Source organism: Delphinapterus leucas, chromosome 2, assembly GCF_059928025.1.
Source record: "Delphinapterus leucas isolate spDelLeu-1000000601 "Yukka" chromosome 2, BTC_Dleu_Yukka2, whole genome shotgun sequence".
In the NCBI taxonomy this organism is placed as follows: domain Eukaryota; kingdom Metazoa; phylum Chordata; class Mammalia; order Artiodactyla; family Monodontidae; genus Delphinapterus; species Delphinapterus leucas.
In genome coordinates this window covers 108,721,299-108,747,736 of record NC_143130.1, presented here as the reverse complement: position 1 = coordinate 108,747,736, position 26,438 = coordinate 108,721,299, and the positions used below count along the sequence as shown (strand labels likewise).

General features: G+C 40.8%; 1 protein-coding gene across 1 annotated transcript in view; it reads left to right on the top strand.

Annotated features, from left to right (window-relative positions):
* The window catches only part of STXBP6 (syntaxin binding protein 6), a 194,475-nt gene that overhangs the window by 122,355 nt on the left and 45,682 nt on the right, over positions 1 to 26,438 (top strand). The window contains exons 2-3 of the mRNA XM_022553682.2: positions 12,545 to 12,675; positions 13,610 to 13,775. Coding sequence (XP_022409390.1) covers positions 12,545 to 12,675; positions 13,610 to 13,775 — 297 coding nt within the window. The remainder of the gene's footprint in view (positions 1 to 12,544; positions 12,676 to 13,609; positions 13,776 to 26,438) is intronic.

The following is a 26,438-nucleotide window of genomic DNA, read 5'->3' as shown; positions in this document are numbered from 1 at the left end:
AGGTTAATGTAAGTGTCCTGATAACGTTTAAGGTAGGCTAGGCTAAGCTATGTTGTTCAATGTGTTGGGTGTATTAAGTACATTTTCGACTTAAGATATTTTCCATTTACAGTGGGTTTGTTGAGACATAACCCCATTGTAGATCAAGGAAGATCTGTGTACTGGACTCTCTATTCTGTTCCATTGATCTATGTGTCTGTCTTGATGCCAGGACTATAATATCTTGATTAGTTTGGTTTTATAACAAGTCATGTAATCAGGTAGTTTGAGTCCTCCAACTTTGTTCCTTTTTTCCCCTCAGAGTTATTTTTGCTCTTTTAGATCACTTGCATTTCCATGTGAATTTCTGTAATCAATTGGTCATAGTCTACCTAAAAAACCTGCCAGAATTTTGATTGCAGTAGCATTAAATCTATAGATTATATTGGGAAGAATTGACATCCTTTTTTTTTTTTTTTGGCTTTTTTTTTTCAGTTGAAGTATAGTTGATTTACAATATTGTATTACTGTAGTTTCATGTGTGTACAACATAGTAATGCAATGTTTTATAGATTACACTCCATTTAAAGTTATTACAAAATAATGGCTATGTTTCCCTTTGCTATACAATATATCCTTGTTGCTTTTCTACTTTATAGTAGTAGTTTGTATCTCTTAATCCCATACCCCATTCTGCCCCTCCCTCCTTCCTCTTCCCTGCTAGGATCCACTAGGTTGTTTTCTATATCTGTGAGTCTGTTTCTGTTTTGTTATATATATTCATTTGTTTTATTTTTTAGATTTCACATATAAGTCATAACATACCGTATTTGTCTTTCTCTGCCTGACTTATTTCACTAAGGATAATACTCTTTAGGCCCATCCACGTTGTTGCAAATGGCAGAATTTCATTCTTCTTTTGGAATGGCTGAGTAATATTGGAATGGCTGAGTAATGACAGAATATTAAAGAAGAATATATCTTTTTTATCCATTCATCTGTTGATGGACACGTGGGTTGCTTGCATATCTTGGCAATTGTAAATAATGCTTCTGTGAACATTGCGGTGCATGTATCTTTTCAAATTAGCGTTTTCATTTTTTTCAGATATTCCAGGAGTGAAATTGCTAGATCATATGCTAACTCTATTTTTAGTTTTTTGAGGAACCTCCATACTGTTCTCCATAGTGGCTGCACCAGTTTACATTCCCACCAACAGTGCAAGAGAGTTCCCTTTTCTCCACACCCTCTCCAGCATTTGTTATTTGTAGACTTTTTGATGATGGCCATTCTGACAGGTGTGAGGTGATATCCCATTGTGGTGTTGATTTGCATTTCTCTAATAATTAGCGATGTTGAGCATCCTTTCATGTGCCTCTTGGCCATCTATATGTCTTCTTTAGAAAAAGATGTCTATTCAGGTCTTCTGCCCATTTTTTAATCGAGTTGTTTGTTACTCTGATATTGCATTGTATGACCTCTTTATATATTTTGGATATTAACCCCTTATCAAATTTTTTCTCCCATTCAGTAGGATGTCTTTTTGTTTTGTCTTGTCGATGATTTCCTTTGCTGTGCAAAAGCTTTTAAGTTTAATTAGGTCCCGCTTGTTTATTTTTGCTTTTATTTCTTTTGTCTTAGGAGACAGATCAAAAAAAATATTGCTATGATTTACATCAGAGTGTTCTGCCTATGTTCTCTTCTAGAAGTTTTATGGTTTCAGGTCTTATATTTAGGTCTTTAATCCATTTGGAGTTTATTTTTGCATATAGTGTGAGGAAATGTTCTAATCTAATTCTTTACATGTAGCTGTCCAGTTTTCCCAACACCACTTATTGAAGAGACTGTCTTTTCTCCCTTGTATATTCTTGTCTCCTGACATCTTAATAAAATTGAGTCTTTTTTTTTTTTTTTTTTGCGGTACACGGGCCTCTCACTGTTGTGGCCTCTCCCGTTGCGGAGCACAGGCTCCGGACGCGCAGGCTCAGAGGCCATGGCTCACGGGTCCAGCCGCTCCGCGGCATGTGGGATCTTCCTGGACCGGGGGACGAACCCGCGTCCCCTGCATCGGCAGGCGGACTCTCAACCACTGCGCCACCAGGGAAGCCCTAAAATTGAGTCTTTTAACCCATGACCACAGTATGTCTCTCCATTTGAATCTGTAGATGAATTTGGGGATTTTGCCATACTTAACAACATTAAGTTTTCTAATCCTCGAATACAAGATGTTTTTATGTTAAGTCTTCTTTAATTTCTTTCAGTAATGTCTTGTGATTTTGACTATACAAGCCTTGTACTCTTTTGGTTAAATATATTCCTAAGTATTTTATTCTTTTAGCTGTTGCTGTTTTCTTTGTTAGCTTATTAGCAATTGTGTTAGTCAGGATTCTCCAAAGAAACAGAACCGATAGGATATGTATATATTAATATTATATATAAAATTTATAGTGTACGTGTTTATATTTATATATGGAATTCACTCACACGATTGTGGAGGCTGTGAAGTCCGAAATCTGCAGGGTGGGCTGGCAGGCTGGAGACCCAGGGAAGAACTAATGTTGTAGTTCAACTCTGAAAACCACAATTCCTTCTTGCCCTTGGAGAAGTCAGTCTGCTGCTCTATTCTGCCCTTCAGCTGATTGAATGAGGCCAACCCACATTATGGAGTGCAATCAGAGTCTACCAATTTAAATGTCAATCCCAAGACACCCTCACAGAAACATCAAAAAGAATGTCTGACCAAATACTGGGGTGCCCTGGCCTAACCATAGCCAAACTGACACATAAAACTTAACCGTCTCTGATTAGTTTGACTCTCTGTTTTGTTATTTCGGTAATTGCTTTAGAGTTTATGGCATACACCTTTAACTTAACATGCTTTACCTCCGAGTGATAGTATACTAGTTCATATATAGTATAAGAACCTCCCCGTATTTCACATCCCCTTTCTCCCGTCCTGAGTTTTATGCTATTATTGTCACACATTTTACTTTTCCGTATGTTATAAAATCATACGCCATTGTCATCTGTAAGCAAGACTAGAGCATTGTTCAGTCTAGGGCTAATTATTCCTCACTCACAGGGCAAGACCCCTCTGTGTATCCTCAGTGCCCCCTGAATCTTGAGGTTTTCCAGTCAGGCTGCTGGGGATAGGCACTATGCCCAGCCCTTTTGGAGCCTGGAGGACTGTTTCCTCTGTTCATTTTGAGTGGTTCTTTCTCTGGCCTCAGGTAGTTTGCTCACACACCTGTGGTGAGAAGTACTTAGCTAAATACTTAAGACCAAATCTCTGCAGGTCTCCAGAGTTCTCTGTGCGTGTAGTTCTCTTTCTTCATGACTCTGTCCTGAGAATTTTAATGACCTTGATCTCCCTGCGCTCTCAGCTCTGTCTCCTCAATGTAGGGAGTCTGACCGTCTCTGCCTGGGTTCCTCCTCCTTGCACTACAGCCTGGAAAACTCTCAAACCCGGAAACGAGGGCAGTTGTAGGGCTGGCCTCGTTCATTTCCTGTGTCTCAGCGATCACACTATCATTCCCTGTTTCATATACCTTGTCCATTTGGGTTGCTTCAGGCAGAAGGGTGGATGTAGCCCTCACTTCCGCTGTGTAGACACGGGGTTAGAATTGCGGGATCTTAAGAGTATATGCGTGTTTCGCTTTAGTAGATATCACCTAGAGTTTACCAAAATAAATCCAGCTAATTTTAATTGCAGATAATTTTCACTAACAGAATTGACATTCGTTTTACCTAGAACATGTTGCTAGATCTTAGTCCCCCACTTAACATAGTAAAGAGTGAAGGTGACAAGTTCTCAGTGACACCGTTCACTTTCTTTAGAACTTCAGTGATGTACACCCTCACATTAAATATATTATTGTAAGTATTGAGTAAGTGGTGGTGGCAAGGAGGAGGAAAAGCAGAGAGAGCAGATAAATCTGTCTTTGCTTGACTGTTAGTTGTCATTATATTTGATAGCATATGTTTGCTAAGTCATAGCAGCTTTGATTTTTCCAGAAACCTAGTGATATTATATGTTGCTATTATAGGTATCTGGTCCATTAGCAAATTCTCTGTTGTTGCTCTGTCTTTGCAATCTCTTTGGGAGGAAGTGGGGGATACTCTTCTCACATAGAAGGTGACCCATATCCACGTAACATCCTCCCATGGTTCTTTTAGACTAAATATTCGTATTAAAAGATTCTGCTCAGCAGTGGGGTCATGTCAGGGAGTTGAGAACCAGGCCGTTCCCTCACACAGTAAGGAGGAAGGGCCCCTCTTCACGGCTGCCGAGAGATGGGGAAGTAGAGGCTGCAAAAATGATTCCATCTTTTCTCACTGGAAGGGGCATTTGAGCTCTAAGAATGCTTTTTAGCAGCTCCCACTGGTAAAATAGGTATCAAATTTCTACCAAGTATGGCATTTCCCTGAAGAGAACTGCTGCTTGGCCTGTACTTTTCGGTATATAATGGATAATGTGAAAGGAAAGTGTCACGTTCAAGGAGTCGTTTTTTCAAGTTTTATTCCCAGCCTTTGAGCTGCTTGTAGAGTAATGTAATTCATTCTTCAGTCAGGTAGCTGCTGCTTTGATGCCTTTGTCTTTAGATGCTCTGTTTGTAAATCTCTCCTAAGAATAGATCAAAAATGATGTTTATATCTGTTTCCAGAATTGAGGAAGTAAGAACAGAATGAGGCTTTATGACTGCAGTTAACCCCTTCTGTTTTCTTCATTGTATATTACGGGATTTGGTATTGGATTTAATCTCTTTCAGAAACCATCACTTCTCACAAGTCAAGGCATTTACTTCCCTGGCTTGGGCCTGTTTGTTTATTTGTTTGTTTCACAGTTACACTACATAAACCAGACATATTATACGCTTTCCATATAAAATATGAAGTTGCAATAACTAACATTAACCAGGTTTTTTAAGTCACTGTATGTTTACCCTTTACCCAGAATGCATGCAAATTGATTTTTTCCGCAGGTATATAGGGAAAAGTTTAAGGAAGTTAAAAACTCAAGCACAGTGGGAAACCTTGGGTTGCTGAATCTCATGAAATCATGTTTTCAGGGAGGCTGAGACAAACAGAATTGTAAGAGATGCTGCTAGAATAAGCCTTGCAGGAAAAAAAGATTGTTTTAAAAGGCTTTAACCCACAACTTCTTCTCCTTCTAGTCTCCTAATAGTTCTATAATTTCCTGGTTTTTACCATTTTCTCTGCTCTCCTTAGTTCCCAGGATACCTCTCTTTTCTAGTAAGAAAATAGATCAAGCCTTACAACCATGGCTTGATCCTGAAACAGACCAGTTGAGCCTGATATAAGTTGTTGGCTTATTCATGGTTTCGGGTGTTCTTCCTCCTTTTGTCTTCTTCCTTTGTTGATTCTCTAATTCATTTGTGTGTGTGTACCTGCACTGGCACCGGGTATCAGTTTATAATAGAGAGGGCATCGTGGTACTGGTCTGGAGAGGGGAGAACCCATCTTGAGATGGGAACTCAAGCCTTCTGGGGATTAAGCTTCCTGATTTCAAGGTAAAGATTTAACAGTCCGGGCTTCCCTGGTGGCGCAGTGGTTGAGAGTCCGCTTGCCGATGCAGGGGACACGGGTTCGTGCCCCGGTCTGGGAAGATCCTACATGCCGCGGAGGGGCTGGGCCCGTGAGCCATGGCCGCTGAGCCTGCGCTTCCGGAGCCTGTGCTCCGCAACGGGAGAGGCCACAACAGTGAGAGGCCCGCGAACCGCAAAAAAAAAAGATTTAACAGTCCAAGACTACCTGTGATGTACCTGAGCCTGTCATTGACTTGAAAAGTAGAATACCCTTTCAAAATAAAAATCTACATATTTTTATAGTTAAAGTAAAATTACTGACAGGGGTAAGAAGATTAAAATTGGAAGGGACTAGATTTTGGGGTTTTGTTGGGTTTTTTTGGCAGCGCCACAAGGCTTGCGGAATCTTAGTTCCCAGAGCAGGGATTGAACCTGGGCCCCAGCAGTGAAAGCACAAGAGCCCTAACCACTGGACCACCAGGGAATTCTCAAGACTAGATTTTTTTTTTTTTTTTTTTTTGCGGTACGCGGGCCTCTCACTGTTGTGGCCTCTCCCGTTGCGGAGCACAGGCTCCGGACGCGCAGGCTCGGCGGCCATGGCTCACGGGCCCAGCCACTCCGCAGCATGCGGGATCCCCCCGGACCAGGGCACGAACCCGCGTCCCCCGCACCGGCAGGCGGACTCTCAACCACTGCGCCACCAGGGAAGCCCCCCCAAGACTAGATTTTTAACTTGGAGCTCATGTTGGCATGAGACATTGAAGTTGTACATTCCAGAAGTAATGCTGTCTCCTTTTGGTAATTTGGAAACATTAAAACCAGCTAGTACTTCCTGCAGAGTTAGTTTAGGGGGCTTGCTTGCTCTACAGATGTGTAGCTGTCAGCTACTTTGGGTATGATGCTGTACTTTCATATTAAAAGAATCCTTCCTGAAGAATGCTTGATGAAAGATGTTTCGTATTCTTCTCCTTCTACTGAAGGACTCATCCAAACTTATTTAGAAAAAAGAGGTTTCCCATACAACTTTTTTTTGGTATCCCTTTGGAGAAATTTCCTAGACTTTGAATCTCATCCTCGTCCCCCTCCAATTTGGAGATGAGAATGTGCTGTAGGTACAGCCCTAGGAACTAGTGATACCAAATAAGGAATTGTTTGTGTGGAAAACTCCTTTCTTGGTGATTATCCCTCCTGTAGACCATAGAAGTCTGTCTTTAAGAAACAAACCTCACAGCCCTGTGCAGGACTCTCCCCTTCCCTCCCCTTTAGAGTTAGTGGAGCAGGGACTGTAGAAGGGCATCCTATATTCTTCCTCACTGGTTTGGTGGTCATGACTGAAATGCCACCGTTTTTGTTGTTGCAGCTGTTGTTTATTTGGATTAAATTTTTCTTCCTAAAAACACGCAGATTCAAGAATACCCTTTCAAACCCATTTAGGTCCTGTGAGGAATCTGACCAGAGAGCCCCCAGGACCTAAGATGGAAGGAGAGGAATAGGGCCCCAAAGACAAGCTTGGCCATTTCATGAACTGGTCTAGTTTGGGAGCCTGTGGAATCTAAACAATTGTGTCCCTAAATTATGACACACTTTGAGAAATCACGTGAGAAGCAAATGATCAACCCTGTGGGGAGAGCGCCAGGCTCCGTTCCCCACTCACCGTAGCAGTGATGACGGGTCCCTGTTCTGAAAGTATGTGAGGTAACAGCCTAGATACTTTTGCTTCTAAGCTTTGTAAACATTCCGCCATCTCACTGCATAAAATTGCTGATGCAGCCTCAGACTTGAAATTTATTTCTCCATAGCTACTGTGAAAGCCACCTGGAATTAGCATACATTAGGGTTTGGGAAGAGCATTAAGAAAAACAGTTCCAAGTAATCATTTCTCACCTTGTCCTCTTAGCCCGTCTCTGTACCACATCAGCACCCAGCACCCATGCTCAATCTTGCTTTTACTTCCTGAATCACATCTCAGAGGACTTCTTTTTTTTTTTTTTTCCTTTATGTCTGTCACCTCCGACACAGCCAGAGAGCAGCCCTGATGAGATTCTATGTGGACATCACTTTTTTTCCTTGCTCCAAATTGTTTATTTCTCATCAACAGTCTTATTGAAATCAAAACGTCTGGCCGTTAGACTCCAGCAGAGCAGAGGGCTAAGTCACACCACAGAATGCTGACTTTCACTCAACTACGAGATCAGGAGAGGGCTAAGCATGATGACAGACATTTTTAGATATCTTAGGTACATAGGTATGGTAAATTCTACGTTTTAGCTGCCTAGCCTTGACCTCAAATTATATTGTAGATACAATTTGTTCTTCATCTTTTTTTTTAATAAGAAATGACCACATAAAGTTATAAGATGATTCAATTCGACTTTAATGTGTAAAGAAATGTTTGTGTTAGTGAAAATATAATATCTATGAAAAGTGAGATGGTAGAGGTTGTGAGTCATCATTTTCTTTAAATGCTGATTATTTGTTTTCTTTAAAATAATGTCTTAGGACTGAGACTAGATGTTTTGTATTTGGGCAAAACTGATTTTCCTGTTTGGGACGATTGAGAAATGATACTCTGAATAATGAGATTGTAGAGGAAAGAGTGACTTTAAAAACAAAGCAGTCTCACAACCTTTGGACCTTGAAATGGAGGATCAGCCTCGTAATCCCTGGCAGAGTATGTGTTTTTCTGCCATTTGGCATCACATGCAAGTAACTGGCATTTCTGTCTTTCCTTTCTGATAACAGCCTTTGTCCCCTCCTCCACCAATTCCTAACTTGATACAAGACCAGGTTTGATCGACTAGATGGTACTGTACTATTGGCTGGCTTCTCTGGTTTTGATTAAATAGCATTTTCTCACTGGGCAAAAGCAAGGCTGGTGATCTCCACTCTTTGACTATGGTTAAGTGTCTTATTTCTGTACAGTGTTTCATGGCTGGACCGTTTTTTATTTTTATTTTTTGCGGTACGCAGGCCTCTCACTGTTGTGGCCTCTCCCGTTGTGGAGCACAGACTCCGGACGCGCAGGCCCAGAGGCCATGGCTCACGGGACCAGCCGCTCCGCGGCATGTGGGATCTTCCCGGACCGGGGCACGAACCCGTGTCCCCTGCATCGGCAGGCGGACTCTCAACCACTGCGCCACCACGAAAGCCCCTGGACCATTTTTTAAAAGAACTCTTTACGCCATTAGTTCATGAAAAAGAGATGTTACACCACTTGAGTAATGGTGGTAATGACATTCTAGACATAAGAGTTCCTAAGACTGCTTCTTAACTACAGCTGAGATGTAGATAAGTCTACATGAAGGCTGAAGAGAAGGCATGCAGCCATGAAAACTACATTCTTTTTGTCAGAACTGGTAGCAGAAGGACCTGGATTCGGTTTGCCCCATGCTTCTGTCTTCCTCTGATGCCACCATAGAAAGCAGTGGGTTCCAGGAGTGAGTGAAAAGCATTAGGCTTGGATAACCCCAAAACTTGACTTACCGAAGCATGTCACCTCCAGCTTTGTTCTTCTTTCTCAAGATTTCTTTGGCAAGGAGTTTTTAAAAGATGGTTCAGTCTTATGTATTTCAGTTTGAATAGCCAAGCTGGTCAGAAAGCTGGTTTGGGGAAAATCACAGACGTCCAGGTGAGGGCTAATGTTATAATTCCTGGAATGTGGCTGCTTCATGAAACCTCCCTGACTTCCCCCAACTCTACCTTGGTCCTTAAAGCACCCCCACCTACACACCTCAGATGACTCCTATGTCATTTATCCTGTTATGCTTTAATACTCTGTTGCATCATTCTTATCTCCTCCCCACCAAAGTTCTTGATTCAGAACCACTTTTTACTCAATATCTGAATTGCCATAAAACTTCCTTCTGTATCTTCCATCTAACAAATATGCCATAAATATTTGTTAAATGACTAAATACATAATTCAGTGGCTCTCAACAGTCAAAGTGCCTCAGAGTCAACTGGAGCGATTTAAAATATGGATGCCAGGGCCACACCCCCAGGGATTCTGATTGACAGTGTTTGGTGTTTTTGTTGTAAAACTCCCAGGTGATTTCGATGTGCGGGTCTGAGTGGAAAACCAGGGGATCAGGCTGATTCTGGGTGGTCTGCAGTATTACCTGGGAATATCATATCCCCTTTGAATGCCTATATATTTACCTTTTCCTCATGCATGATCAAGGCATGACAGAAATGCCCTGATTATCTCGCCTTTAAAGTTATTCAAAGTAATGAATATGGACTCTACCATATGGGGGTAGTTGGACATACAGCACTATGATATTACTGATTCAGATCATCTGGTTGCATTTTCCAGCGTGTGCTATCAATTAGCTTTCCTTGGGAAGGAGAAGGTAAATTGCTGTTTTTCACTAGACATCTGGAATCTGCCTGACTGACTTATTTTTAACAGCTATGGATCCTAAAAACACCAAAAGAGGAAGGGGTTAAAACATGGCTCCTTCTAGCACAGAACTCAAAGTCTGGCAGTGGTGTGATTGTACAACTGTTTTGACCTCAGCAGGGGAAAGTCTTTATTTAATTCTATGTAATGTGTATATAATAATATCATTTTAAGGCACCTGCTTCAAAATAGAAACTGGGATGTTGGAGATAATAACAATAAACAAAAATTAAAACCAAACCAGGCTCAGTGCCCAGGAAAACTATCAGATTCCAAGAACTGGGCAAGCAATAACGTAACAGAGGGAAAAAAGTCAGGAATGGATGAAGTTGTAACTGCCTCCGTTAAAAATGACCACTCTGCAGTGCGATTGCTGTTAAACAAATCCGTGGGGCATTTGTTGGGTGGGTGGAGTTCCTGCCCTTCTCATTTCAGTGACAAACTTCCAATGGAACTTGCCTTCCTAAAAGTGTCAGTCTCAAACATGCCAATAATTACAACAATCTTGCTTTATGTTTGAACTTTTATAATGCTATAAACCAGTTGGAAATAAATGGACCAGAAATAAAAATATGAGTTAACTGAAGTCAGAAGGAAAGCCTTCATGTTTCCCAGGATGCCTAAATGTCGTGTGATTTACATAAACAAAGGAGGAGATCCTCTTTTGTGTGTTTAGGGGTGTGTGTCTAATACAGGAACCCATGTTTTCCTGTTATTGAAAAGCATTCTTTAATCGTTTAAGCACATTTTAGGACCCACATATATTCCAGGTGTGTTGTTTCCCTTGACATTAAAACAGCAGAGCAGGCAGGGCATGACTATCAGAGAAACCTATTAGAGCTTCCCTTTGTGTCATATAGACACATAAAATAAATGAATTAAATTAAGTGGACAGACAGCCCTGGCAGACTGGTAATATTGTGTGAATTTAGTGAAGGGAATGGTTGTTCCTAATGGGACTTAAGCAGACTTATACATGGAGCTGTAGGCTAGACAGGCCATTTGTGAATGGAAGACTATAACATTTCCTTGATCGTGGGTGTTAAGGGGATGATGACTTTTTAACCGTGAAAGTAAATGTAATTGGTGTGAAATGTTCATAAGCTTCTAGCCAAATATAACTGAATAATGGGCAGTAAACCTAAGCATTATTTGAAATTTTTTAAAAATGTTTGCTAAATTCTGGTTAGGAACAAAGGGAAAAGATTGTACTGAGATCCTAAAAACAGCCCAGTCCTGTACCATAGGGTTCTTACCAACCCTAAAGGCAGGGTGCCCACATTTCTTTCCCCTCTTGGTCACTGCTTTCACGACCCCAGACACTGAAGCTGTGATAAAACTCTGGTATGTGTGAAGGAGAGCCTTCTTACCACCCATCATGACTGGAATAGGTGTTTTCTGTCCTTCATCCCGCAAGGATTCTTTTTGCCATCTGTTGAGCATTTGCATGGTTATTTGCAAGTGTGGGATCTGTGGGCTTATTTGAAACTAAGAAAGAATGTAGCACTGATGCACGGTCTTACTAGGATTGCATTCATTACAAGGAATGCTTTCCACTTTTCCTGGCTCCTTTAAGAGCATCGTTTCTATTTAAACTTACAGTTCTTACAGGCAGAGCTCAGGAGGAGCTTTTAGGAAAACCCTTTTAAAATACTTAATTACCTCCCCTCCCTTGAGGCTCTAATCATGAAGTAAGCAGACAGAAATATTCAGAGTGACTCTCTCCTGGTGGCTGGTACTTGACTTCTGTCCAAGAGGTGACAAGGTCCATCCTCAGCATGGAAGGGAGAACTGACTAAGGCCAGGAGGAGGAACTGTCCTGGCCCTACAGTTGTGGTGACCTCAGGAATTCATATGTGGAGAGGGGCAGGGGTTATAATCAGATGCAAACTGGATACAAACTGACTATATTTTAAAGCCAAATAGTTGGGTTGTTTTTTTTTTTTTTTTTTTTTTTTGAGTGAAGTATTACTTCTTATCTTCTCACTAAAGCCTGGAATATTTACACTGGACTATAACATTAGAAATATGCATTGCAGCTCCCTAGGGGAACCGGTAACCTGCACTTCCTTTAAAATGCAGCCTTTCCTAACTACCCCTACCTGATGCCTGTCAGCCCCATATGCTGCTTGCTAGACATCATTGTGCATTTGTAGCCTCCATTAGAGGAGCCTGGTGTTAATTATTCCTGTCGTGTTCAATGTGAGTGGATGATGGCATAAATGAAGCTGCCCTTACAATTAAAATTATATTGTAACTGCTTGAGGGTGCACGTTATAATTTCTATTTCTTTTGAGTTCACCTCTTACTAAAGGTACACATACTCATTCATTTTCTCTCTTTCTCTGCTTCTCTTTCTTTCTCTCTGTACTTATCTCTCCCTCTCCCTCCCTCCTTCCCTCCCTCCCCCCTCTTCCTCCCCTCTGTACTCATACACATACACACGTATATACACACATATGTATATTTATCTCTCTCTATACACACAACAGATATATCAGTTTTTCTCTCTCTCTCTCATTGCACATATGTACGTAGGTATAAGATAGACACACCACTGAATGAGGACCCAAACCACCCTGCACACCCACTAATCTGATTGGTCTTTTCTTGGCAGTGACAAACAAGAAACCCACACAGGCATCCATTACGAAGGTCAAACAGTTTGAAGGCTCCACGTCGTTCGTGCGGAGATCACAGTGGATGCTTGAGCAGCTTCGCCAGGTTAATGGCATCGATCCTAATCGGGTGAGTGAACTGTCCAGTGCTGAGCGAAGGTGTTCTTTTCACACAATGACTCTCTCATTGACCTTGGCAGGGTGATGGTTGTCTGAGTCATTTTTAACAAGACTATTGCTCTATTTCAGTCATGTGGCTAAGACTTTTTGATTCCTGTGCCCTTCTTACGGGAAATTATAAATCTTTTCATCATGTTTGATGGAGGCACCTAAGGGGATGAATACTGAAGAAGTGCTACTCCAGTAATATGTTTATCAGCCAAGTGCAAAGAGCAGAGTTCAAATAATCACATCTGTGATTATCAATATGAAAAACCATGTTCATCGAAGCTCCATTCATCTCCTAATGCCACCAGTGATGAGGTTTATTTACCAAAAATCAAATAAATGAACTGCCCCTTAAAAATGATGTATTAGGATTCCATTGGATTTAATAAGAGAATCATTCCATGGTAGAGTTATGTATTCCAAGTAAATTCCCTTTGCTCACACACTCACCATAAAATACATCAATAATGAGGAAAAAGAAAATGTAAAATGTAACTATATACTAAAATAGTAAGGGGTAATCTTTCCCTGCCAAAGGTTAGGGACAAGATTAATACTGTTCAGTGCCAAGAACCTAAAGGAATCCTTTTTCGAGTAATTGGGAAGGCAACGCATAGTCTGAATTCTGACACAAGTTGATACGCAGTTAAGCTAAAGGGACTTCTGTGCTCTTAACTTCCTGGGGACATCTAAAAATGCCATGAGATTTGAGGTCTGCTTGATAGAGAGAGAAAGGTATACTCTCTGTGCACCTAGGTGCTAGTAAAGATGAGTCTTGTGATTAGGACAAAAGTCTTTGAAAGGTGTTTTAGCCTTTATGAGTCTCTTAACGTGGTGAACTGGAAGCAGCAGTTTTTATAGCTTGAGATCAGTCGTTATTTCACTGTCTTTTCCAGGATTCTGCGGAGTTTGATTTGTTGTTTGAAAATGCTTTTGACCAGTGGGTAGCCAGCACGGCCTCAGAAAAATGCACCTTCTTCCAGATCCTCCACCACACCTGCCAGCGCTACCTCACGGACAGGAAGCCAGAGTTTATTAACTGCCAGTCCAAAATCATGGGAGGTGAGTGGGCGTTTGTGTGACTTTACTCATTCTGTTTCCTTAGACGCACTTTTACATACAGTTAGGTGTTCAGCAGCGTAATTAAAGACCAGGAAAAAAGAATCCAGACGCTCAGAGCTGGACCGCATGAGGACCACTCCGGGAGTTCATCGTATGCTAATCTAGACACAGTGGTATGTTTTCACTCTTATCCAAAAGCTGATCTTTTAAAAGGAATTAACTCCTTAGCTAAGATTCTTTGTACGATGAGAACAAACCTGTCCCTTTATTAGAGAAACCTTTCCGTTTGGTTTCTTCCCTACCATTTCATCGCAGAACTCTCCTGGGTTGCTTTTTCCTAGTATTTCTCAAGATATTTTACAAATATTGATATGACCGTTCCTACAGATACAGTCCCTTTCTTTCAAATAGCACCTAGTCTCACATTTATTCCTTGAATGGCAGACAGAGCTGAAGTAGGATGAGTGCTGTAAGCCAGCCTTAAGGAACGAGTACCAGCGTTGGCAAGTTAATGAGAAACACTTAGAGGGTGCTTAGCACATTTCTTTTAGGTGGCATTTCTTTTTAGAGACTTGAAACTGTGCTAAAAATATAAAGCCTTGCCAGTCACTATGGGAGTTGAGGAAGAGTGTGTATATTATTGGTCTTTTCACTGACCTGTTCTCCTGGTTTTGAAAGCATCTTTTTAAAAATGTACCAACTTTGTCTTAATCAAATGTAAGTGAAGGTCACAATAGAGACAGTACACCTTCCCCTTGGGCTGTATCTATCTTTCATACGAACATGAGGCAGAATCCATTGTTCTGTCCCAACAGCTGCTACGCACACTCTCATTTTGCCATTAGTCTGCTAGATATTGTGGGAGAAAGTGCTGTCAATACTTCATTATTTGCCACTGAAGCGTTAGTGTGCCTCTTCAATAGGAAGTTGCTCACATCGTATGAACCTTGAAAGGCCTCTCTTAGATGCTGATAAAGACTCTTGTGTTATCACTTCTCTGTTTGGTCCTAGAGGAATACGAGGTGATGAGTGCATACTTTCTTCGAAGTGACTACATCCTATGGTACAAAAGTGAAAAAAATATTAGACATAGATGTTGAAAGGAAAGGAAACATCAAACACAAACCTCTTACTGTTTGGAAAACATAATGAGACTCTATCATGTCTGTGCCACCAGTGTTGTTCAAATGAATCCTGCTTTGAAAATCCAGCCTGAACAGACTTGGCCAAAGGTTAAAGCACCCAGGCTGAGGACCACAGATGGTCACATTTTCAGGGAATGGAAAATTGACCAGGCAACCCCAGCTTTCCCTCATTCTTCCTTAGGGTCTTCTCTAGTATCCTAGAATCACATTTGTTTCTTGATCTTAAGTTCCTGCTATGAAACATTTCCCCCATCAGTATCAGTACGGTCAGTAGCTTGCCCGGCTGGCCCCTAAGCAGAGTCTCCTCTAAAAAACAGTGTGACACGTGCATTTGAAATTTCTGTTGCTCTTGGAGACAGACTTTCTCTCGAGCACTCCACTTCTCCAGGTTCCATCCTGGGAGCAGAGGGCATCAGAAGCAGAGGCGGTTCCATGGGGATGACTGCATTTCCTCAGAGTGGAAATATGAGGCGGAAGCAAGGGGGCACAGACTCACTCCTCCGTCCCCATGAGGGAAACAAGCCGCCCCCTTCCTGCAAAGGTTAGGGAGAGCTCTGGGAACTCTCCCCTAAGGGACGGCGCTAGGTAGCCCTCTTCTCTGTTGTCTCTGAAGCTCTCATTTCTTCTCTCAGAACAGGCCCTTTCATTCCTTCATTCACTCTTAGCTCATCATCCAACCACACAACATGTTAGTACTAAGTACCTACTATGAGCTAGTCACTTTGTTACGTCCTCGATGTGGACAATCATTCTATGTTTGGTCCCTTAATAGACCCTAATTGCCACTACCCAAACCCCAGCCTGGCAGGTCCCTAACAGCCTTTCCATATGCATTACCCTCTCGAATATCCTCAGACCTTTCCACACATTCCCACCCAGCTGCTTCTGTCATTGGCCCAGTCTTTCGATGTCTTCCACTGCCCTATGAACCCCAGATTATGCTGAGTTGAGACAAGAATCTATATATCCATAGTTAAATTGTTGGTATGCATAGTGCGTAAAACTAAAGATTGATCTCCCGTAGTAAGAAAAATAAGAAGTTAATGAGACCAAGTGCCAGAATTGGCTCTGCCCTCTGTGACCTTAGATGTGTCTCTCATCTTCCTTAGACCTCAGTTTTCCCTGGTGTAACATATGGGGGTTAGACTAGATGATATCTACAATCTGTCAGGTCTGTCGTTTGAGAATCTGTAATTCATAAGTTATAGCTTTATTGTGTAGGTTAGTCACTTCTTAATTTAAGAATCAAATAAAAGATTTAGTGCTGTTAAATATTGCCCAGTTCTAGATTCCCAGGGAAGGCAAAAAAGTTGGAATTAGACACATTGTAATTTGTTGGCACCACAGACATCCTTAATGAGTACAGCCTGTCTTATTTAAACAGTCGCCTATCCTTGATAACAGTTGTACCAACACACCCTAGTTAATTAGCATCTTGATTAGTCTTCCTTTCTGCCAGTTATCACAATTCGGAGACTTAAAAAAATTGTGTCGTTTTCAGGTCACTACATTCTGACCCCTTTAACTTTTAGGGTACCTACCCCATCTTCAGCAAATGAGATCTATTCCAAATTTCACAAAATCTTTTGGTTTGTCCTTACGGTATGGGCCATAAGTGCTAGACACAAATGGTTTTCCATGCTGTGAAATGTGATCGATTTTGTAATTTTAGAGAACTGATGCTGCTGTTGGTGTGCTGTCCTCCATCAGGTTCTGTACATACGTTACCTCATTTAGTTTTTACAGCAGCCTTTGGAAATACAATTTATTATCTCCATTTTACTGAGAAGGAAATAGGATCAGAGGGGTAATTAAACAGCTTGCCAAGGATCGTATAGCCTTTGTCCTCAAGTGGCAGGGCTGAGATTCAAACACAGGCCCTCACCACTCTAAAAACCATCGTTTTTGGGGTCACTGAGTGGCACGCTCCAGGGAACACCATTGATATTGTCTTTGGTATGAATGGCGCCCCCTGGAGTTGTGCAGGAATTTTGGGATATATTTTAGCCAGCACCTTCCTAGGTATTAAAAAAAGGAGCTAAGCGGAGAGGGCCAGAGATTATGAGCAGTTTTAACCCTTTTCCTACTTTTATTGAGGTATATGATTAAGATAATATGATGGAATCATCCAGGACCTTTAAAATCATTTTCCTTTTTGTTTTTTCTTTGTTTTTGTTCATGAGAATTTCAATATATTAAAGAGATGAAAGTGAGGCTATTTTAGTCAATGGGGAAGATGCTGGAGCCCTGGCCACTCACCAGACCTCTTAGATATTTTGTTTCTGATCTAACCCCCGTCATTGGGAAAACTGAAGGCAAGTGATTTTGAAGGACTTTTGAAGGACAAATCCGTCTGATGCCCACTGAACCATAGTTTCTTTTTTATTTTTTTTATTTTTATTTTTTTAATTTATTTTTGGCTGCAGTGGGTCTTCATTGCTGCGTGCGGGCTTTCTCTAGTTGCGGCAAGCAGTGGCTACTCTTCGTTGCGGTGTGCAGGCTTCTCATTGCGGCGGCTTCTCTTATTGCGGAGCACAGGCTCTAGGCGCGCGGGCTTCAGTAGTTGTGGCACGTGGGCTCAGTCGTTGTGGCTCGTGGGCTCCAGAGCACAGGCTCAGTAGTTTGGCGCACAGGCTTAGTTGCTCCGTGGCATGTGGGATCTTCCTGGACCAGGGCTCGAACCCGTGCCCCTTGCCTTGGCAGGCGGATTCTTAACCACTGCGCCACCAGCGAAGTCCCCCATAGTTTCTTTAATATCAATTCAAATAGGATTATCATTTAAGCATCTACAATTTCATGAAGTTCTTCTCTTGTATTTATTGATTGTGTATATTCCACATGGCCAGGTTTTTCTTCTTGGGGAAAGTCAGTTACACAGAAATAAATTCTTTGGATTGTTTGAAATTCTGTCCTCCAAACATGATATTTCTTTATCTCCAGAGGATAGACTGGGGAGCTTTGATCTTCTGGTGCTGGTTACAGGATCCAGGAGACGTGGCCAAAGTCTACAGTTGTGAAAACCCCCATAAATTGAAAGACAGCGGGATGCTGTAAGCAGGTTTGAAGCGGAAAGCGTTGGTTTCTTCTGCCTTAGTCAGCATCTTTTCAGCCATCTTCTCTTCTCTGGATGGTTGAAGGACTTTGTCCTCAAGCCTTGGTCATTCCTGACCTCCACCCTACCTCTCTCGTAATTCATTCAAGGTCAGTCACCTTTAGAAATACAAAGCCATTATTCAGTTGCTGGGTCCCTAAGCTACCAAGTAACCTGCAGAGAAGGAAGGTAGAGGTGTGGAGTGTCTGGCTCCTGGAATATCACACAGCATCAGGAGCGACAGGGCCCTGAAGGTGAAGTCTTGGGTTCACATAGGTCATATTTACTTTTTCTAAGATGGTAGTTTTTTTCTGTCTGTAGTAAGCAGAGATGATGATATAAATGATATACTGTTATATGTGTGATAACACATTTGTACTACAAAGATGCCTTGAAGGAGTTAATCGCACATGTAGAACTTCAGACTCTAGAAGAGAGACTTGCTTTCAAGAGAGCAACATGGTCTGCCCCAAGTGGTAGCATCAGTTTACTTACAATGGACCTGCCATATTAAGTCAACGTCCCAAGGGGGACTTCGTTTTGCTCTCTTCATGCTTCTTGACAAAATGTGAGCAAATCCCTCATAGTTCCCCATTGCTGTTTTATTTACACTGACCTTCTGTAGTGATTACTGTCGGCCTATTATCTTTACGCCTAATTCTGTGAACTAAGGAAATCTTGAATGGTGTTGGCAACTTCTGTGTCAGAACCACAAAATAAATGCTTTGAAACCTATTTTCTTCTTTAGTAAGCGCGGTAAATTATTTGCACACAAAAAAGTAATTTACTCCTCAAGGCAAGGTTCTGTTTAACCTGAAGCATGTCCTAGCATTTTCCTTGAATTCTGAGTCCAAACACCCTTGGCTACCTCATTCAATTACCTCTCACTCTTTCATCTGTTCTATGCGGGTCATCCTTTAGGGGTGCCCCACCTACATTGTTTGAGGCCCACTTGGTTCCATGAGCATTTACTCAGCACCATCTGTCTGACAGGTACTGAGCTACCTGCCGACATCCAACAACCAAGTAGACACCTTTGCCAACTTTACTTATGTTCCTGGAGGGACATCAGATGTAAACAGATATGAAACAATATGATACACCAAGGTGATAGCTGAGCTGCATTTTAAGGGATGGTTAACAGTTGACAGACACATAAGGGCAGGATGAAATGAGTTCTCTCTTATTGCAACAGTTAATCTAGACAGTTTCGTTTCAATGTTATCTATATTCAGAATTTGGAACATGGCAGATTGTTTTTTCACGAAACAGGCTATTTTGCAGTGCCATGTATTTTTATCATCATCAAAGGGTATTTCTTAAGCATTGTCTGTCTATGTGCAGACCTTCAGATGATGGTATAAAGCCCAGACTTCTGAGCTCTTTTAGAATTCCAGGGACACAGATGTCTCTGATGTCTGCTTCATAGCAGGCTGGCCCTCATTTGCCCCTGCTGATTGCTATGCTAAAGAAGACCCAGATTGCTTTACTTTGGATTCCCCTGGGGTGGTACAGAATCTCAGGATTCAGACTGTGACTTTGTATTGTACTTTTCTCCCAAACAATGAAGGGGCATATCCCTGGGCAAGGTGTGCGAACATTTCACCTTGTGAGTGTCCCAGGCATGGGCACGTGTAAGGTGAGGCAACAGATCGATGACACAAAGAGCACATGTATGCATCCTAACAGGGCTCTTACAAAAAAAAAAGTGATCGATGTGGTTTTTAATCCAAATATATTAATGTAGTGCTCTAGTACAATCTATAACATTTGCCATAATTTTTACAGTTCCTCCTCGTGTTTTAATGTTTTCTGTCACTGAATAATGGCTTTGTGGGATGTGAACTTCACCCTCGTACACATGCTCCGACCACAGGCACATTACAAAGAGTTGCTTATTTCTCAAGAATAAATTCACGTGTAATTTTGCCCCTACCACTCAAACTTCAACATACTCGGGGATGCGTGCAGACATACGCTAGTGATTATAATTCACATACCGAGTTAAATCGTATTAAAACCACCATGTTGTTGCTTCTTGATGACATGTAGATGAGGGGCAGGCCAGGCTGCTTAGCTGATTCACTGTTATGAGAGGGTCAGGAAGTGTTTCTAATAGTTCTTTAGATCTAGAGGAATCCATGTCATAGTTCCTCCAGTGAGTTTTTGTTACCCTTGAGGAAATAACAAAGTAGCAAACTTCAGTTATCCTGTACCATGATACAAACAAGGAAAGTGGTTTATGAGGAGCTTGCCTGAGGTCCCACAGCTAAATAAGGGCTGGAGCTAGTACCTCGGTCAAGGCCTCTCACCTATTCCCCATCCATTCAGTGGGGACCAGGACTTCCAAGTTCCCTCAATAAGCACAGGTCTTCTTTTCCTTGTATTGATTCAGTCAAGCAGAAGGGGCGATAACTCCAATTTAACAAGGTATTTATGAGGCTCAAATTAAAAATTCTGTTTGAAAGTTCTCTCTAGATGTCTGTTAATGATATTGTACACACATGCAGACTTACCCACCACTGTCCCATCACACCGTCCTCTTCATGGCAGCCCATACCATCCTTTCCTAGACAGCGTGATATTTTATTTAAGACTTGCTTTATAGAAACTTTTGGGGGAGAGTAAGAAATTAAGAATAGAAACCAAAAATTATGCATCAATAAAAATGATGGTATAAATATTTAAACTATACAATTGGAAAAGCCCAGTTTGGGGGATTTTTTTGCTTTGGTTATTGGAATCCCACCAGTGTAACTACTACGTCAAACACAAGTTTGATATATACTGTGCTACACAAAGTACTAACCACCATCTGACACTGGCTGAGCGTTCTTCGGAGCAGGACATTGCAGCAGAAGCTATGAGGTGTTTCTTGACCTGAATCTTTTATGTATGTACGTTTAAAATTTAGGATGACATTAGCAATCGTTATGTGGGGCATTTTGTGTGCTTTCTCCTATTTCCTGATAGTCAGTCTATTCAATACTTCATCTTACTCCCGAAAGATGAATTAAAAGCAGATGCTTTCATTTTCAGTAAGAAAACTGAAGTAACCAAGGACTAGTTCCTTAGGTCCCATCCAGTTCTATGCATGATATAAACGACGAGTAACTAAAGAAGAATCGGGTCACAGATGTGATTTTCTCTTTTTCATTGCTCATTGGCTGTAAGCCACACAGAAATGCATGCTGTGAAACAGCTGGTGGGTTATGGTTAGTCGTCTTGAGCCAGAGTGACTTTGTGCATTAAGTGCTTTGTGAATCATCTCTCTCCACCGAAATCTTGAACCAAACCAAAGCTACATAAAGGGGACTTCTGAGGTATCACTTATTGGCATGGCAAGGATCATGAACATATTTTGTCTTTCCCGTGGTTAAAAAATCTGCAGTAGACGAGAGCCATTTCTACTTTCAGAACCAACCAGAACACATAATTGCACAACTCGATAAAGTGAAAAGAGCACGGACTAGATTCACTTAGCCCTGTTTCTGATGGCATCGCTCGTTAGCTCTGTAACCTTCTCCGAGCTGCTTAACTTAACACTCAGCCTCTCTGCATCATGGATAGCAACGTATACCTTGAAGGAATGGTGTGGGGATTAAAATGAATTTTAAAATATTCAGTCAGATGGGATTTTTGCAAAGTGCCAGTACATGTCTGAATATCCTATTAAAAATTACTAGATGCCTATTCATAATGTTACATGATTTCTTCTAGGATATTTGTCAAAAGCCCTTTCTTATGAAAGGAGTAAGAAAATATTCTTAAACTTTCCTAATCCACGTTGGCCATAAGAATTGCAAAAAAAAAAATTAGTAATTTCGTTGTTCCAAGTGGGAAGGAGCTGAGCTATATTATAGACATTTCAGACGTCTGGAATGCTGAGTTGTTTGCCTGGTTTATAGAATGCTGAATGTGTCGCATTTTATGTTTGACATTTATAGAATGCATGTGTTACTGCTGCCTTTACCAAAACAACAATGTTTAAAATGTATTGAGTGACACTGTGCCAGAGATCAGGGCGCATAATTCAGATCTTCTTGTAGGAAAGAAAAAACCTAAAACATGTTTTCTGAACTTTATAAGAGAATAGAAATGTTTTTTTACGACCAGCGTATCTTCAAGCTAGAATATTTCTTTGAGTCCAGTTCTCTTTACACAGCCCCAAAAGGAGACACATGGATCAGAGGTAAAATTGTTTAATATTGTTAGACGGGAAGTGGTATTTCCAAAACAGACATAAAAGGCATGCTGCATGATTCCCATACTTCTAGATTTAGAGACAGATACAATTTTTAAAAGAATTTGGGAGACAAGTTTGCCAACCAGTTTTCCATGTAAGATATTTAAAAAAAATCTTCATATCCAGCATCACCAGTTTCACAAAAGAAAGTTTACTTTGATACTAAAAGATAGAAAGGACATAAGGGCTAGTCCTTAAATTGGAAACATTTACCTTTATGAAAAACTTACTACATCTGGTTCTTATCTTTCTTAGTTCACATAGACCAATAAAAACTCCGTCATTGGCATTTAAAAGTTGTTGCTCTGCTGTAACACAGAAGCATCAAGAACTAAAATTACTTGGAATTTTAGTGAAGAGAAGCTGTAAATTCACAAGAACAGTAACTGGTTCTAAAAATGGTCATTCAGTGATTTGTCAAATTCATTCCCACTTCTGGGGGAACCCACTCAGAGCACACACCGTTTGGACAGCAGAACAGATCATCTTCAGGGTTGAAGGCCATAGTCCTATTCCTTCCCTGGAACAGAGGTAAGGAACTTGTGCATAGTAGCTGAGAAACTACCCAGGAATATGAGATTTCTAAAACCTTTAGTGAAGGAGTCAATGAAATGGCCTTTTTTCTCACATTATATCCTAGGCTTTTAAAAATTTCAGCCTTGTATCTGATCATCAAAGTAAGACTAAGCTACTGAATTTATCATAAGTAGTTATTTGAAATTTGGACATTGATGTAAATCTGAATGTGGAGACTTCAGATTTATAAGACCAAACATTTTTCACCCTTCTATTTGCAATGTGCCTACCCAGGGTTGGGTTTATTAGGTGCCTGCAAGAAGCAAGAGCATTAGGATTGTCAAATTGAGGAAGCAAAAGTAGGAGATGCACTCCATGCAATATTTGAGACAACTAAAAAATTATCCATTGTTTGTCTAAAGTTCAAATTGTATCGAGTGTCCTATATTTTATCTGGCAACCTTCATGGGCATCCCAGTTTCTAGCTACCACAACCAATATGGAAAACATAATATGTTTATTGTTACGTAGATAAATAAACTTTATGGTGGCCAATTATTAGGACTTTAAGATACATTGAGATGGAAATCTCCCAGGCATAATGTTAGGTTAGCCGGTCAAAGATACAAACAGAGAAAAGCATGAGACAGACTGTTAAAGAAGGACAATTAGAAGAACTGAGAGTATTCATGTCTTATTGTGGCTATTCTACACAGAAAAATGCTGTGAAATGCGAATTAAAGTATTAATAAGTATAGCAATTCCACTAAAGCTCTTTTGTTACCAAACATGAGATTCCTGCTTACTTTTGCACAGGGAGGAAAGCTCAGTCCTGAGTCTGAATGTCTTTGGCTTGGTTTTGAGGAGTTAGTTTCCTGCAAGAGCAGTGAAAGGAGCCTGCCATTGACTCTTGGGGACACCAACAGACCAAAGGCTCTCATTTATGGAGAAAGAGTAAGAAGTTCTAGGGTCTCAAGAACTAGAAGCAGCTGCCACTTTAAAAATTTAGCCTCCTGGGCTTCCTGGTGGAGTAGTGGTTGAGAATCTGCCTGCCAATGCAGGGGACAAGGGTTCGAGCCTTGGTCTGGGAGGATCCCACATGCCGCGGAGCAACTAGGCCCGTGAGCCACAACTACTGAGCCTGTGCGTCTGGAGCCTGTGCTCCGCAACAAGAAAGGCCATGGCAGTGAGAGGCCCGCGCACCGCGATGAAGAGTGGCCCCCGCTTGCCACAACTAGAGAAAGCCCTCACACAGAAACGAAGACCCAACACAGCAAAAATTAATTAATAAACTCCTACCCCCAACATCTTAAAAATATATATATATATTTAGCCTCCTGTCTGACCAGTCTGATGGTTTTCTCAGTAATGGGAGTGACTGGTCTAACAAGGATCCCTTGTCACACCCTGTAGCTTGCCTACAAGCTTTGGCTTATCTTTTTATACATCGTACTGACCATCTGTAGCCTCCTCTCATTGTCAGGTAAATGAACATGGAAGATAACCCTGGCTTAGCTTTTGGTTGGTTGGTTTGATTTGGTTTTTGTTCTAGCTTCATATAACATCCAAAGGTGATGCTACTATAGGTTCCATTTACCTTTCAATGGGTCCCACCTATGAAAGGGAAAGAATGTCTTCAGTATTTTCTAACTGTGAGAGCACCTTCAGCATAAACACTTCAACTGCAAGACTTGGGTGACAGGAAGGCAATAAAGTATGTCATTATGTTGAGGTAAAATACATGTTTTAGGAAAAGAATGAGGACAAGTCTTCATTGGCCTAGGGATTTGTTTACTTTGTCTAACTTTTGAGTGGTTAAATTGTGCCTTTTAAACTTAGTGGATGCTGTTAGTGGGAAAGCAACTATTTGTTTTTCTTTTATTTAAATTCATAGTCCATGCCAAAAAGACAGCAGTGGGAAAGACTCGGAGTATTTCTGAGTTTAGATACCTAAGCAGAAGCTGGTTATTTACACTTTGAGAAAATCTAAATTGTCATAATCACTCATAATGCTATGCCCTATAGAAAAGAACTTCCAAGTGGAATCAATATTCCCCTCATTGAACCTGATCGAGAACATTCTGGTCAGGATCAGCTTCATGTCCCTTATAACCCAGAGAATTAAACAGGACAGAGTATGATGGGTAAAAGTCGGGAGCATTCCATGCTTCACATATAAATATTGCACCAGATCTAATCTCCTTGTGATTATGTATACTATTATATATTATTCCCACTATCAGTGTTTCACTCCATCCATCCTGTGGACCTAGTTGATTTTATTGATCTTCTTTCCAGTTCCCATTATAAGAGGTTGAGACTTACAGAGGGGAAAAAAAGATGTTTTTCACAAGGTCAGAGTAGATTCACACATCTGTGACAAAAGCCAAAAGCCTGTCCTGATGGTTGGGTTCTAGTAATGTTAGGTTTCTTAGACACCAGGTGAAGGAGAGAAAAAACACTTGTAATTTTAAGAAAGTCTTTATGGTGTCAGTATACAATCCTTGTGTATCTTCCTTAAGCTTTTGACTTTCAAACTTGAATAAGACAGAAAATATTATAATTGTTTAAAGGTTTACATCATTTAAAAGCGAATTGTTCATCTTAGAGTTAAAATATATTTTTTCTATCCACAGTATGTTTACCATCTTGGCCATCTGTGTTAGTTTCCTAGTGATGCTGTACAAAATTATCACAAACTTAGTGGCTTAAAACAACACAAATTTATTATCTTCTAGTTCTGGAGGTCAGAAGTCTGGAGTGGGTCTTCAGGCAGTGTTCCTTCTGGAGGCTCTAGGGAAGAATTTGTTTCCATGCCTTTTCCACCTTCTAGAGGCTGCTTGTATTCCATGGTGTGTGGCCTGTTTCTCCATCTTCAGAGTCCCCAGTGTAGCATCTTCAAATCTCTCTCTTTGGCTTTTACACTCCTGCCTCCCTCTTACAAAGACCCTTGTGGTTATATTGGGTCGACACAGGTAATTCAGGATAATCTTATCATCTGAAGACCCTTAAGCACAGCTGCAAAGTCCCTCTTACCATGTAAGGTAACATATTCACGGGTTACAGGAATTAGGATGTGGGCATCTTTGAGAAGCTGGTGTTCTGCCTACCATAGCATTTTTCTAAGAGCTATAATGTACACGATTGTATAATACTGTCCTACATTTAATTTTTTTCCTTTCATAAGATATACTTTTACTATAGACTGTATTACTTGTACTAATCTATTATAATTTAAGACATTTAGAAACACCTAAACTTTTTAGGAAAGCCTAGTACTTAAGTAGCTGAAAGGTCTTGCTATGTGCTAGATTATCCAGTAGTTCCTTACTTTACCAACTGGGATATTTGTACCTTTCTCTTCACGTAAGGAATTGATTTTCCTTAATAATTACACAGGTTCTTTACAAGTTCCTAGGAAGTCTTAGTATTTAAAGTTTTTGATGATGAAGATGTTGTAGGCCATTTGGTTTTGTTAAAAATCATCCTTTTCCTTCGTATTTCCCTTCCTGCATCCTCAGAAAATGATCCTAATGCCCTACTTGTAAATACCTTGGTGGTATTCCTCTTGAGACTGACAGTCCCTCTTCAGCTTTGATATAAAATGTCAAGGTCAAATATATTTAACACATACTCATCAGACAAGTTCACATTAGCTGGTTGGA